Raw genomic sequence first — 15,859 nt, forward strand, 5'->3', positions numbered from 1 at the left:
TGTCAATTTTTACATTAATTACCCCATTGATAGCAGTTTTTGAACTGTTTTGATTAAAACTGTCACTCTGCTTGAATCTAGCCTCTCTTTAAATTTATTAAAAACTTATAAAAAATAAATGTAACGCTCTCCATTTATTTAGAAAAATTGAGTTATGGGTTCTTTGGAGTGACTCATTTGAGCTGAGTCAAGTTTTTCAGAAATGTCATTTTATATATGTAGGTCTACAGTTGATGAAAACCTGCTCACCATGGGCACTAAGGCCCTTCCAATTTATTCTCTTTCTACCACTCTTAAAAAATGTTAGCTTTTTGAAGTAAAATCCTTAGAATAGAAAATGTGATATTTAAATCTCTTTAAATGCATTTAAGAGTAACTTAGACTATCACAAAGCCTAGAACAGGTAATATTTTTATGAAAACATCATTGAACATTGAATAGCACCTATTCTCCTAATTATCGGCACTGGTTACTTCACTGAACTCAGATGTTAAGATAAAAGTTTAGGCATCTTCTTAGGTGCATACTGGCAAAATGGTGAAGGCATGGGGAAAGAGGGGAGTAAAATCCTATCGACAGAACATCCATATTTGAGAGATTTCAGGTTCAGTTATTGATTTTTTTGTATCTTTTTTGTTTTTAAAGACTTGATTTTTTAGAGCAGTTTTAGGTTCACAGCAATATTGAGAAGAAGGTAACAGAATTTCCCATTTACTTCCTGCCTGTGCACATGCGTGGCTTCCCCCGCTTTCTCAGCATCTGCCACCAGATGGGTACGTTTTGTTGCAGCTGATGAACTACATTGACACTAAGTCCATAGTTTGCATTGGGGTTCACTTGTGGGGTGCACATTCTGTAGGTCTGGATAAATGTGTGATGACATGCATCCATCATTATCATATCATTGCCCTAAAAATCCTCTGTGCTTTCTTTACCTATTCGTCCCTCCTCGCCCCAACTTCTAGCATCCACTGATCTTTTTATTGTCTCCATAGTTTTGCCTTTTCCAGAATGCTGCATAGTTGGAGTTGTTAAACACAAACTTTTACAGCCAAATGCTTTTCTAAAAGGAAGGGTTTATCGAGCTGTATGCTGCCCCGAAAAAGGACCAGGTCCTGGGGCGTGCAGTCTAAACCCCCAGCAGCAGGGCCGGGTGGAGAAGACAGCGTGTCTGCCATCCGAGAATGCCAAGGATTTTGAGGAAGAAGACGTAAGTTGTTTTGAAAGCGTTCGCACTGGCTGTGGCTGAAGCGGGTGGGGAGAGAGGAAACGGGGCCAGTTCGGGGATGTAGGTGCACGGTCTGTGAGGGAGCAGCGCCTGCTGTGCGGGGCTGGTGGTGGGCGACGGGCTGCAAGGTTCGTGCATAGATGCGGTGCTGCCTGGGGGTGGCTCTTCCGCCTCTAGGTAATTGTGGAAATAGCGATCTTCGGGTTATTTCCCATTTGTTTTTAGCTTTTTATGAATGAAGCCTCCATGAACATTCTTGTGTACATCTTTTGGGGGAATATATGTAATCATTTGTCTTGTATAAATACCCAGGAGTGGAATTTGGGGGTCATTTTGTTTGGCCTAAGTAGATACTGCCAGTTTATCAGATGAATGTACCAATTCTCAGTGCCATCAGCATTATATGAGAATTTTACATGCTCATATTCTCTTTAATACTTGGTTTTGTCAGTTTGCAATTTTTTTAGCTATTGTGGTAGGTTTATCTCATTGTCATGTTAATTTAAATTCCCCTCGTGACTAATAATCTGTAACTCTGAAGTAAGCATATAATATGCTTATTGGCCATTTGGATATCTTCTTTTGTGAAACGTCTGTTCAAGTCTGTTGCCCTTTTTTTATTGAGTCGTTTGTCATGGGAGAAAAACATAGCAGCTGTGAGGAGGGTGGAGGAAGGTAAGAACAAAGCTGGAGGCAGAGATCAGTTAAAAGGTGTCTTACTGTGTGATCCAGTGAGAGAGACTATATGCTCTATGAGAGCAGAGATAGAAAGGAGGCTATAAATGTAAGAAATAACAAAATGTTTTAATGGGGTAGAAGAGGATGGAATCTAGGACGATTACCAGAATACTTGGTACATGTGAGTGTAAAGTTGGATAGTGGTATCACCAAAGAAATAAGGACTTCAGAAGGAATTACTGGCTTAAAAATAGGATAAATTTAGTTACGTGAAATTGAGCGTGTTACCTAACATCCGTGCATCAGTTTCCTCAACTCTAAAATTAAGTTATAATGATACCTAGTAGGGTCATCGCGAGCACTAAGTGAGATGAAGCGTGAAAACAGTTAGAATAGTGTCTGGCACATAGAATGGACTCAGAAAGCTTAAAGAGAGAAACAGAAATCCCTGTCTTTATATAGAGTTTACATGTTAGTAGCGGTGGGTGTGTATGCTGTAACAAAATAAGTAAAAACTGCATATTGGGTCGTGAAACGTACTAGGGAGAAAAAGGAATCAGGGAAGAAACGAGAAGCACGATTTGTGTACGCACTAGTGGGATCGCGGTTGGGGGGTCATTTTAAATAAGGTGCTTAAGTAACCCGTCCCTAAGGAAATTCACGCAGTAATGCCTGTAGGGAAATGGGGAGAAGGTTTGGGGTTAGGGGAAGAGTAGGACAAACTGTTCATAATTTTTTAAGAGAAGAAAGCAGGGCTTCCTATTTTTACCGAAGAATAGAATGTAATAGTAGATTTATTTATCTGTTTTATTGTGCGACCCACAGCAGTTAGACTTACCCCAACCTTTTATCCCCTCCCCACTGCAACCCACAGGACAAAACCTAAGCACGAATTTAATCCCTAAAAGATTATCATTACATATTTTAGAGGAAGTGTTTTATGTTTCATTCTGCTGTATTAGCAACAAATCAGTAGTTACTACTTTGAGAATCAGCAAAATATCTTCTAATTTACATACACCTGTTCCAAACCACATTATGTATATGCATAAGACATATTGCAGCTGTAAGTGCCTGTGTTTAGAGCCCATGTAGCAATTTGTTCATTCTTTTAAACTCTTCAAAATAATATTTGCCTAAGTCTAAAGTAATTCTAAAATGGAAAATGAATTTATACTTTTTTTGTAGCATTTTTCAAATATGTGCAATTGAAAGTCACATGACTTTGTTTTCTGGAAATAGTTTGAATTCTATCAGGTATATTCCATAAATAAGCAGAAAGTAATATAAATGTTCTTAAGCCTTGGCCAGTACATTATGGAGACAATACATTTTAATAACACTAATATTATTTTATTTTATTATTAAATATGTTAGATTATATCTTTAAAATGCAAAAATTCCCTAGGTCCAAGTATGTACTCAAGTTTCACCCGACTGTTGCAAAATGAGTATGTTGCGCATGCAGCTTACCTAGTCTGAATATATCTGCCTGTTTTCTCTTTGTTGCCCAGTTCTAGAATCAGTCAAAGCCCTGTGCTAGCCACCAAGTGCCACAAGGAAGTCTAAGGCACACGGTCCCTGGAAAAAAAGAAATAGAAGCAAATAAAAGGAAAAAAGTAGGGGCTATCAGTGTGACACATATGCTGCCTTGTTTTCATGAACAAGGAGGGGACTCTTTGTTCTTAAGTTTTGTTTTCGACACCTGTTTTTGTTCCTACCAGTCCAGCCTAAGAAATCTGCAGCATTCAAAATTCAGATGTCGTCACTGTTCCAAAAGTGAGTTCATAAAGGGTCCTTCCTAACTGGTTGATATTACTGGAGTGCTTTGTAACAGTTTAAAATATAAACGTAGAAAAAAAATCTAACAAATAGAATGTTGAGCGAAAGAAGCTGACATACAAAAAGAATATGGACTGATGATTCCATTATATAGAGTTTTAAAACAGGCAGAACTGATTTATAGTATTAGAAGTTAGGATAGTAGTGACCTTTGAGGAAAATAAAGGAGCAATGGTTGGGAGGGATGGGGAGGAAGCCTCTGGGCTTCTGCTAATGTGATAATTCATGGAGCTGAACAGTCTCGAGCCTTTCTGTATACTTCAATATGTTATATATAAAATTAGCATTCATTTTTTATTTCAGTCTCCTGATTATTTTGCAGTGAAATTTTCTAATAAAATATTCCTTGTAGTTCTCTTCAAAAGAAATACAGTATTTGCGATAACCCGATTAAAAAATAAATAAACTAGTAGGCTTCAACAGTTCCAGGGTTCCTGTACTGGTCTGGCCTGTGGCCTGCCTTGGAGAACCTTCCCTATGCACTGAATGATAATTCTGCTGTTGTCGGGTATAGTATTCTATGGGTGTCTTTTAGATCCAGTTGGTTTATAGTGTTTTTCGGATGTGTGTCGGTGTTGAGCTGTGCATGCTATTCTGGGTGATAAGACCCTAGGTTTCTTCCCTGTCAGCTTTCCTTTAGCCCTGTTGACTTTCTATTGGAGAAAACGTAAATACTCCAGCTTCATAGATTTGCTAATGTGTATTGGCTGGCTTCTGTATTAAAACCATAAAGCAAATAGCAAGAGAGTAGGGTGGGGAAAACCCAAGGTGTTTCTGACTTTAAGGAATTTACAGTCTAGTTATAGCCTAGCCTTGCTCTTTTGAGGTTAACATTAACAGGGATACCAGTTAAGAAATTATCACCGTGATCCAGGTAAGAGATGTAGCCTAAATTAAGGTATTGAGAATGCATGGGAGGGTTTCAAGAAACATTTAAAAAAAAATAACATAACTAGGATATGGTGATTGATTAGTTGAGGGAGTAGGGAGGATTTGAGGAAAAGGAAGTAGTCAAAGATACTTTCTCATACTCTGTCAGCAGTTGAGTCAATCATTGACATAGGGACAAAAGATATGGTAAGGTTGAGGTGCCCCGACACTAAAGGACATTGACGACCAGCAGCTATCTGGTTATATGGCCCGGGCACTCAGGAAAGAGGTCTGAACTTGCGATATAGATTTGGAAGTTGTCAGCTTCTAGTTGGTAGTTGAAAGCTGAAAAATAGATGACATCACTCAAGGAAATTGTTTAGAGAAGAGAATCAAGGATGAATTCTGAAGCTCTTGAGAGAAACACAAGGAGTGGCCTGCCAGTTAGTGTCATACTTAGTATGCCATTATAGAAGTCAAAAGGGGGCCACCTTTGTAGTTGTAGCTCGTCAACATTATTAAATGCCATATAGAAAGAAAGAAGATAAGGACTGAGATGTGACCATTGAATTTCGTCAGAAGGTCATCGATGTGCTAGGTGAGAGGCATTTCAAAATAGTGATTGGGATAAAGTGGTAGTTTAAAAACTGAAAGGCGAGGGAATAGAGAATAGAGTTTAGGAGAAGACGGAGACAGGATTGAATGACTTTCTTTTAATTTGATAAAACAGATCAGAGGTAGAAATGTGTTTACAAGGATTTAAGTGTGTGAGTGGGAAAAGAACTAGTAGAGAGGGAGGAGTTGAAGAAAGAATGTTAGTGCTGCTGCTTAAAATGTCACAATTTCATTGGATTTCACAGGCGTCTATAGGGTAGTATTTAACAATCTGAAATATAAATATGAGGCACAAGTTAGCTTTTCTTTTCATCGTGAGCATTTCCCTCTACGTTCAAGATATTGAGTACTTGCCAATCACATTTGTCATTGTGTCTCAAAATAACTCCAGTGGACAGGAAGAGCAAACCTTTTCTATAAAAAGGAGCTATTATTGTAGCAGGAGGTCGATTTCAAAACGTGACCTGAAAAACTATTTAAAGCCTTGTTAAAATATTTGGCCTAGTCTTCAGAATTTATTCATAAATCTTTTGTAGTGAGAGGTTATCTTTATGATTTAGAGAAGAGCCTTAATTAAGGATACATCAATTTTCACAAAGAAAACCAGTTTCAGAAATTTGCATTTAATTTGAATGCCATTAACGAGATAGCAGATCAACTAAAATGCCTACTTGTATTCCAAAATATTCTGAATTTCGTGGTATGTCCTTGATGTTTAGCCTACCACTGTATGATGGTGACATATTTACTTACTTGACAGTGTATAGTATATGTAGTATTCAGCAGAGTATTAATGCAAAAACTGGAAAAAAATTTTCCCCTTTGTTGTTTTGCTGTAATATGTTTTTCTGCTTACTACCTCACAGCTTCTTTAAAGATGATGCTTTTGAGTCTGGGCTTTTCATTCTACCACCTCTTGAATAACTGCTGATGTGGTTGGTCTTCAGTGTAGCACATTTATACACAATGTATAACTTTGTTTCCTGCAATAGAAACCCGGAGCTTCAAACTATGTACACAAAGTTAGAGACTGATTCACTTCCTCCAGTACTGTTTCAGCTTCAGATAAGACAGGATCTCCATGAATGGTCTTTATCTTCCTCGGTGTTTCTTCTCCTAAATTTGGCTTTAGGTTGGAGGTAGAGATGTTTCTTTTTGTCCCTCTCCACCCTGGGAATGTAAGTAACCTAAATAAGCCTTTTGCAGCTTTCTCAGCCCTTCTTTATCAAGTCGTTTTTCAGGCTTTTCCCCTCTAAATCACAAGCCTTCCTCTTTATACTTATCTCAAGTAGTTCTCCATTTGTACTAACAGCACATGAAATTATATCTAGGATATTTCATATAATATAGGGTTACAATTCAACCCTTATATTTTGGGAAGAGATATTTTTACAGTCAAAATTGGATCTTTCTTCACAGAGTATTATTGCTGGAAAAACCTTGAGCCTCCTCAAAAGTCTTTTTCATCTGTAAATTAATTGATACGCTGCTGAAAATTATAACACTGAGTAGTGTTATATACATCTTCTTTTCTTTTCTTTTTCTTTTTTTATTTCCAGCTTTTAGCTTTAATTTTCAAGATAGTTAAAACTTTTCTCTGATGTTGCACTGCATATTGGTTGCTATGGAAATGTTCCAGAGAAATGGCACCTTATAAGTTAAGGCCAACCATAACGAGTTAAACTCATCTCATGGGGTAAGAGGGGGTGGAAGTGGATCCAAGATTGTCTTCTTACAGAAGTTAAGGTTTTGCTTGATGTAATATCTTTCCCAGAGCAACTTATACTTCAGATTCACATAAGAGCCGAGTCTTAGTCTCAGCTCAATAATTTATTAGCTTCGGGCAAGTTATTTAATGCTGCAGAAGCTCAGAAGTTGTGTATAAAATGAGCATAGTAGTGCCTCAGAGTGGCTAGCCCAGAGTAGATACTAGATGAATTTTAATTTCCATGTTTCTCCCTCTAAATCAGAGGCAGATAAAATGAACCTGTAATAGAGGAGATGGTAAAAAAAAAATTAACAATTTTTTAAATGTCAGTTTCTAACATACTTAAATGAATCTTCAAAGCAGTATAATTTTTTAAGAGGGCTCATTGCTGTGTTCATAGAAGAAATGTGAATAGTGTCTTTATATTTTTAAGTTATTACATTGAAAAATTTAAAAACTGACTTTCGTAAAAAGCTTTTAATGACTTTTAACAGCTTTATTGAATATCATTTGCATACTATAAAATTCACTCATTTTAAGTGCACAATTCAGTGATTTTTAGTAAATTTACAGAACTGTGCAGCTGTCACCACAATCCAATTTTAGAACATTTCCATCACCCCTAAAAGCTCCCTCGCCTTAATGACTATTAACTTTCATTTGTAAGGTGGCATGCATTACAGGATTTAGAAGGACTGGTTTGGGAGTTAGGCCAGACTGAATTTGAAACATGGTCCTGCCACTTACTGGCCTTACGCCTCGATCACCTCTTCGTACTTTGGCATCTTTATCTTTACCGTGGAGATAATAAGCCACATCACAGCATCGCTTGAACATTTAGTTAACTAGATACTGCATATAGAGCACCGAAAGTGCTGACATCTAGTTGGTGCTTAATGAATACCGGTTACTGGTGGTGGTTTATGTTGTGCTATAGATTTTTGGTAGACATTTAAATAAGAGAACCATCTGAAACACCTAGAATAACGCTTGACACCTGGTTTGTTTTCAGAAAACCAGGCTCCGTTATGCTTTATGGCGTCATAATTTTGTCTATAGTCGCTCTTTGGCAGCTGCCTTAATCGCAGTTAAACCTGGAGGCTCACAGCGTGCAGTTATTTGTGCGTTTGCAGAGGCATGGATTTGAATTGAGTAGGGACAGGGCAGCTGTAAGAGTTGGAGGTTGATATCTGCAAACTAATCACTTCTCTGATGGAATGAGTCATTGGTCTTGTTTACTGTTCATTGAAATAATTTTCTTACTCTGATAAGATAAAAAAAAAAAAAAACTCCCAGCAAAGTGAAATGATAATATTAGTGATTAATTTTACTAATAGAAAAAATATAGAGATATTTAGAAGTGATGGTTTTTAACCAGAATTTAGGAGTTGGGATAAATTAGTAAAGCATCAAATGTCTGATTCTGTACACTAGCTCCAGTCAGCGGTGTGAAAAAGGCATGTAACCAAATAATAATTTTTTGGTTTTCCATGAACATTCTTCTTGGTATAAAAATGTTTCTGTTACTGGTGAAATGGTATGGACCTTCTTCAAGCTGGTCTGATTTCTATTTATCATGTGTCTTCTGTATTGTCTGTTATTTATCTACAGCAAAATCACTCATTGTTGCCATTTGTGTAGGAGGGTAGGTGGACCTTATTTAAACTAATGGGAATGTTGACCATTGCCCTGAGCAGTGAGCTCAGAATCACTCTTTTGGATTTTTTTTTTTTTTTAAGTAAAGAGGACATCATTCCTGCTCTGTTTCTGATTAGGAAGATTCCAGCAGAACTACTCCTAATGAGCTAGATTTGGGCTGGTCCCTAACGCATAATGATTTATCTGCAGGCCTTGAGCACGTGTGCTTTATTTATTAGAATTAATTAGGGTTTTTTTCCCCTTGACTAAACCTTGCTCTGAGGAAATTTAAAGAATCTGGTTGTTAGCATTTTAGTAATTTTATGTTTTCTCTTGACTGAAACAATGTTTATTACATTCACCAAGCCATGTGTCCTTGTAGTTTAGGTATATTTTGTGGTTGAAGATGATATAAATACCATCTTGGAGAAGGTTTAGAAAGATGACTTTGCAGAAAGATGTTTAAAGAATGAAGAAGGGGAAATTCTTCTTAGATCTGATAACTACAATTAATGACACTTTGTCTCTAAAAAAAAAATCTGTGCTTTATGTTCCTGTAATTCCTGAAATAGAATCATGAAAGAGTGACTTACTATTCTTAATCATCAGATTTCCCAGGCAGTCAAGCTTTTACAATACTGTTTTCCCCTTGGTCTCTCAAACCTATGGTTATGGTCAAAAGAATGCTTTTATTTTAAGAGGACTGGGTGCTGATTTTGTATGTCTCTAAGCTATTTTACTAGAAAATGTAAGAGGTTAGCAACTATGTATCTCATTTTACTAGGTTAATAAACTGTGTTCTTTGAAGCAGATAAATCACAGAGAGATTTACCAGGGTTTTTAATGAATTTTGAAAAGAGGTAGTAAGTTTTGATGATTTGACTATTTAAATGTGTAAAAGAAGGTCAATTTATAAGGAAAAATATTTCGAATACTCTTGTTCAAAGTTATCATAGAAATAGCCTAAATTGTGTTCTACATGTACTCTAATTTTTCTTGTTTTCATTCCTTCACATTTATTTGTGCTTATGTAATTCATGATTGTATACATTTTATAAGTTGCTTAAACTGTGTAAGTGCTGTGAAGTTCTTTAGCTATCTTTCCAGACCTTCTCCTTCCCATCTATTTACATTCATTAAAATCAAGATTAATATGTAGGATTTACCCCCCTCCCCAGCACAAATGATATCATATGTATTGGTCTGCGAGTTTTGTGTTTACTTAGTGTATTTTTGATCGCTGCCATTTCTACATGCACAATGTTCATTTTAATAATTCCGTGTGTTTCCATAGTACAGGTGTACCTTCTGTTTAGCCATTCTCCAATTTTTCTCAATTACAAAGATATCTAGCCTTTCTTTTAAAAGAATCCTATTCTAAATACCTCGGTTAATTAGATTATCTTTCTGCAGTATGAATGGTCGCTGTAATCGCTATTCTCTGTTAGAATTTTTTACATGCCAAGTTTTCTTGAAGTAGACGTGATTCTGGTATAACAGCACTCGGGTTCTTCAGGGCCCAGTAGTGAAAGAGAGGAGTCCCGTCAGGTGGTCAGGTGGTTCTTCCTCTCAGGGCCTCGAAGGCGGGGATCTCAGTTGACTAGGGTTAGCGAGACGAGTATGCAGATTAGGGGATATTAGAAGCGATGAAGCGGGCCCCTCGCTGCTTCCTCCGCTGCTCCCTCCGTGCTCTCACGTTACTCCTCACAGGAAGACCAGGTGCCATAACACGAGTTAAAAGCCCGTGTTGTTGGTCCTCGCTGATTCTTTGGTCTCTTCACATGCCTTTCTCTCTTGCTCTCTGCTTCGTTTTTGTTTTGGTCTCCCTAGGTGGTTTTCTCCTTGCTCCCCAGTTGTCCTACATTCTATCTAGTCTAAGACCCGTGGTCATACTCTTCCTTTACCTGGGATCTACACGCACGCATTACACGTTACTCTCCCCTTTTATTCAGCCTTCATCTTTCAAATCTCACCCTAAATATCAGTTCCTCAGAGAAGCAGCTCCCCACACAGCCCCGCCCCAGTTGGTTGGATTATCTGTCACGTGCTTTTATCTCCCCGTCCTTTATCTTCGCATCGTGTGCCACAACTTGCAGTTTCGTATTTAGTTGTGTCATTATTATTTGTACAGCTAATGAAGGCAGCCGTGTATACTCCATGCAGGCTCGGAATGACTTGCTTGTTCACTATTTTATCCCCAGTGCTGGGTACATAGGAAAGACCAATAAGACATTTTGTCGCGAGTAACTGAATATTTACTTTTTACTGGGAATGGAAAAAGTTTCTAGGAATAATTTCAAAGGAAAACTGGTTTAGTGAAGAGATAGAAGAGTTGCGAATAACAGCACTTAAAATGTTTTCTTTCCAATTAATAATATATGTATTTGTGTATTGACCCGTGTGAAGAAACCGAAAAGAAAGTCATAAGTGATTTATCTGTGGAGACAGGACAGAAGGGAGGACTATAGGATGGGAGACAGGATGCGAGGAGATACTCCGCTGTAATCTTCAAAAAATTTTTTGACCCACATGAATATTACTTAAAATGTTTTTATGAGTTTGATGAGATTGTAGTGTAAACACAGGAAATATACGTTCATATAAATCGTTTCTGTTTTTTCTATATTCTTATGTTTTTAACTGTTGTTTTATTTCAGTATGTCTGGGTCAGTGAGTCTTATCTTCCTTCTCTCCCCAAACAAAACCCTCTTTGAGAATCTGATAAAAGTCATGGGTCTTATTCCCAGAAGAATGAGCATGTGTATATAATTAATTTTACATATTATTCCCAAGGTTATTGGATGTCTGATCTAAACCAAATATCGCTAGCTGTTGTTTTAATATGCAAGGACATTTTAAAAATCTTCCAGAGGATCAGTGATGGGCTCATATGCAAGGCCGGGTGGGACTGGGAGTCAGGACACTTGGTTTCTGATCCTAGCTCTGCCGTTAGGAAGCTGCACAACTTCAAGTGAAACTGTTTTTCTCGTCTCTGGTCCCCTCCATGTCGTGTTGCTCTAGTGCAGGGTGCACGGGCTTCAGTGGCAAGTACTAACCTGAGGTCGTTGTGACTTGACTTTGCCACCTAACTACCTGTGTAACTTTGATAAGTTCTCGGAATGTTATTTTATTTCTCTGTAAAAAGAAGGAAAATGATTCCAGTTTGAGGGGTTTTTAAAGATTAAATGGAAAGACGTGTTTGAAAAGGCCTTAGTCACACTTGTTACTGATAGGGACATAAAGAAATATCTTGAAAAATTAGAATTCAGTGTTCTCCAAAGTGTCTTTTACCAATAAAGTTTTAAGATTCTATTTAAAGCAACTCTTGTTAACAACAGAATAATGTGGGAAGCTTTTTATAACCGCACCGATCTTATGAAATCACACGGGAGATCAGTAAGGTGTTTTATGTCTGTAAACTGATGTTGACTGTATTTTCTGCCTGTTTTCCATATTCCACGGTGCTAGAAAGCAGTAAATCTCAAATACCTGATGCAATTTTAAGATTCATGAAAGAATAACACAGGTTAGAATTTCTTGATGTAGGGTCTTTAAATACCCTAGAGGTCTATGAATAGATTTTCACAGGTCTGTGATCTCTTTGAAATTATGTGCAAAATTTTTAGTGTATAAAATTGCAGTGAGAAAGAAGCTCTAGCTTTCCTAGTGAACAAGACAGATTAGGGCTGTGCTCTCGAGTCCGTCTTCTAATCGGAGAACACAAACACCGAGTAAACAAAAATATAAGCATGCAGGTGAGACTCACAGAGACGATGAAAATGTAAGGTAGAAAATGCAAATATAGCGATGGACTGGAGAGGGATTTAGAGGATGTTTTAGAGTTTTAAGTGGTCAGGGAGGCCTTCTGAGGGGTTGACATTTTTAGTGGCATCTAAATGATAGAGTGGCCTCCAATTCAAAGATTAGACAGAGAGACTAGTACTGACATGGTAAGATGGGACCAAACTTTACTTGAGTAACTGGAGGGTAGTGGGTGTTGGGGACAAGTGTTAGAAAATGACGTGGAAAGCTGAGTACAGGGCCTTGTAAACCAGAGTAGGACATCCATATTTTATTCTAAATGTGACAGGAAGCCATTTCAGGGTTTCTAGCTGGAGAATGAGAAAAGGAAACTCAAGATAGAGACCTGACGACTCCAGAATTTAGGGGTTTAAGAAGTCAAAAGCATAGCCGTTGAGTTGGGAAAGGCAAGGCGGCACAGTTCATCTGCGACACTTTCAAGGAGGAGGAAGCGGTCATCTGTTTCGCATCTTGTTGGGGAGACAAGTAGGATTAGAACAGCGACCTGACCATTAGATTTGGCAGCCAGTTCGCCAGAACAAATACTGAGAAGTCAGTAGCTGTTAGGGAATGCAGCTTTGTGATTTTGGTTTTTCAATGAAACTGCATATAGTTCTTCCTTTTCTATAATCTTTAATCTGTGGGTGGTTATGTGATTAAGAGTTTGGGTTTTGATCCAGAATATTTGGGTTAATATTTCAGCTCTATTTCTTTTTAACATACTTAGTCTCCCTAAACCTCCATTTTTTATATCTGTAAAATGAGATAACAATAACCACCTACCTTTGATAGGTTTGCTCTATGTGAGGCATTTAGCAAGGATGTGGCACATAGTCGTATAAGTAGTAAAACTTGTAATGTGCAATAAAATGTTTATCTTTTGTGCTCTTTGGGGTTTGTGTAGTTTATAGTGTTTAAGGGAATAAACTGCAGTGTTTTGTTTTTACTTTATGATTAATAAATTTTAACTTTTCTACAAGGCCATAGTAGTAAAAACTCATTAACTCTACTTTGCAGGGATTAACACAAGATCGGAATCTTTGTAGGCATTAAAATGAAGCCTTGCTAATCCATAGAAGCGTTCATATGAATGAGACTTTATAGACTTAATCAGCTTAATCACATTTTCTGACTAATACCAGTTCTTGTTCTGAATTTTATGTCCCCTACACACTTAACCTTTTTTGTTCTTTATTCTGGAATATTCTGCAACCCCATGCACAATTGTAGCATTTGACTACTATTGAGTAGAGTAACTAGATACTGTATTTCCTTTTTGAGCATTCCAGATGATAGTCTCAATGTATTAAGAAGTAATAATTTCATATAAGCATACTTGTAGCTACTCATAATCTATTAAAAGTATTTATAATTAAAACATAGAAATCAAAATTGGCAATTTCTTTTTTCTTTCTTATTATTGCAAAGGCCATTTGAACACCAAAACAGATAACTTTAGACCCTCAATGTAAAATTAACTTGGTAACTGTCTACTGGACCATTAAATTGTTTTTCATTGTCCGTTTGTCTGGTAGCACACTTTGCAAAAACCAAACAAAGCTGAGATTATTCAGAAGGCAGATACTATGACTATGCTGTTTCACTGTTTCCTCAGCAGTTCAAACTGAGTCTGGCATATAGCAATGCTTAGTAAATATTTGTCGAATGAATGGATAAAAGTTTTTACATTCCTAGAAACTGTTCTCTCACCAGTAATGAATGGGCTTGCATTTGACTTATTTCAGTAAAACATTAGTTAAATGTAATGTTTGAAAAATAAGCTGTATAGATTACTTTTCTAGTTAAATTACAGCTTAAATAAGATTTTTTTTTCATCTTTTTAAGTCTCTACTGAGCATAATCAAATCTTTAAAAACTTGTAATGCTATATTAACTTTATTGTTTTGTGCATCAATTCTCATTTTTAGAAACTACACTTACAGTGAGTGTAGCGGGTATTGTTTAAGATAAGTGCTAGAAGTTTCTGGTCTGGTTTTATACATAAAGAAAATTTCTGTTAGACACAAGTGATGAGTTTTGTGACTTGGTTTTTATCTCCCACTAAAAATAGACTGTAGACAGTGAAAATTGATTATATATGGGTTCTGGTAAACTATAATTGTTCCATCATTCTTAAATTTGAGAATTTAAAAAATTGGAAGTAAATAATTTTAACTATGTTATTCTAACAGAACACACTATAGCAACAAGTATAGACTATACCAGGGGTTTAAAAATATCTACCAGTAAATAAAACTCTTAGGAATATCTAAAACCCTTAAAAATTAACCCATAAAAAACCCAGGCTCTTTTTATCTCTGCCTACAGCAAATTTAATGATAAAGTGTTTTAAGGTAGTTTTTAATTTAGGCCAATTAAAAACACCCTCTAATAGAGGTGTAACATCCACAGAAGTTTCCATATCATAATTGTAGGGCTTGATAAATTTTCATAGCTGAACAGATTTATGTAACGTATACAGATGAAAAAGTAATATTATTAGTCACCCCTAAAAAGGCTAATTTTAAAATACAAAGCAATCATAGATAAATGAGAGACTTAGGTGCTGAATCTAACTTTATTACTAACTTCAGGTGTAACCTTAGGCAAGTTATTTCACTTTCTGGGGCCTACTCCCCATCTTTAAGTTGAGAGGATGCCACTAAATGTTTTATTTTGGCTCTAATTCTGTAAAAGTGGAAAAAGATGGACTGTGGCAATATAAATGTTGTATCATAGGTCAAAATGAGAATGCCAGTTGCCTTTAAAAAGGAAGACATTCTAATTTTTTTCTTTTTCTTTGTTTTCCAGGTTATATTTCACACTATGTGCTGACTGTATCTACAGAAGATATTAAAAAAAAAAAGATAAACTTTTTTCAAAGATTTTGATTCCAGTGGAATCTTCGCTTTAGCTGTTGTGCGTGTGTGTGGGGGCGTGTGCGTGCGTGTGTGGGGGGCGTGTGCGTGCGTGTGTGTGTGCGCGCGCGCGCGCGCGTGTGTGTGTGTGTGTGTCAGTGAACTGCAACTCCAGAAGCGATGCCTGTGCAAGCTCCGCAGTGGACGGATTTCCTCTCCTGCCCAATCTGCACTCAGACTTTCGACGAAACTATCCGGAAGCCCATCAGTTTGGGCTGTGGCCATACTGTCTGCAAGATGTGCCTGAATAAACTCCACCGCAAGGCTTGCCCATTTGACCAGACCACTATCAATACAGACATCGAGCTCCTTCCTGTGAACTCAGCATTGCTGCAGCTCGTGGGTGCTCAGGTAATTTCCACGTGTGTGCATGTGCGTTCCTCCTGAGAGAAACCTGTCGAATGAAAATTGGGTGTCGTTGCCTTCCTTGTAAATAGGTAGAATCCTGTGAGTGCCGTGCTCACCCTGCGGCCGTCAGCGTTTCTCAGTCATGGCACATGGTCAGACCTTCTCAGCCATTCAGGTCACTGAGAAACCTAAGAAGTGCCCAGGATTTCTTAA

The 15,859-nt window shown here is 37.3% G+C and overlaps 1 protein-coding gene across 1 annotated transcript in view; it reads left to right on the top strand.

Moving 5' to 3' along the window:
• Positions 1–15,191: 15,191 nt before the first annotated feature.
• RC3H1 (ring finger and CCCH-type domains 1) overlaps positions 15,192–15,859 on the top strand; it is a 42,316-nt gene continuing 41,648 nt past the window's right edge. The window contains exon 1 of the mRNA XM_011361256.2: positions 15,192–15,649. Coding sequence (XP_011359558.1) covers positions 15,419–15,649 — 231 coding nt within the window. The 5' untranslated portion in view covers positions 15,192–15,418. The remainder of the gene's footprint in view (positions 15,650–15,859) is intronic.

Source organism: Pteropus vampyrus, unplaced genomic scaffold, assembly GCF_000151845.1.
Source record: "Pteropus vampyrus isolate Shadow unplaced genomic scaffold, Pvam_2.0 Scaffold65, whole genome shotgun sequence".
Classification (NCBI taxonomy): domain Eukaryota; kingdom Metazoa; phylum Chordata; class Mammalia; order Chiroptera; family Pteropodidae; genus Pteropus; species Pteropus vampyrus.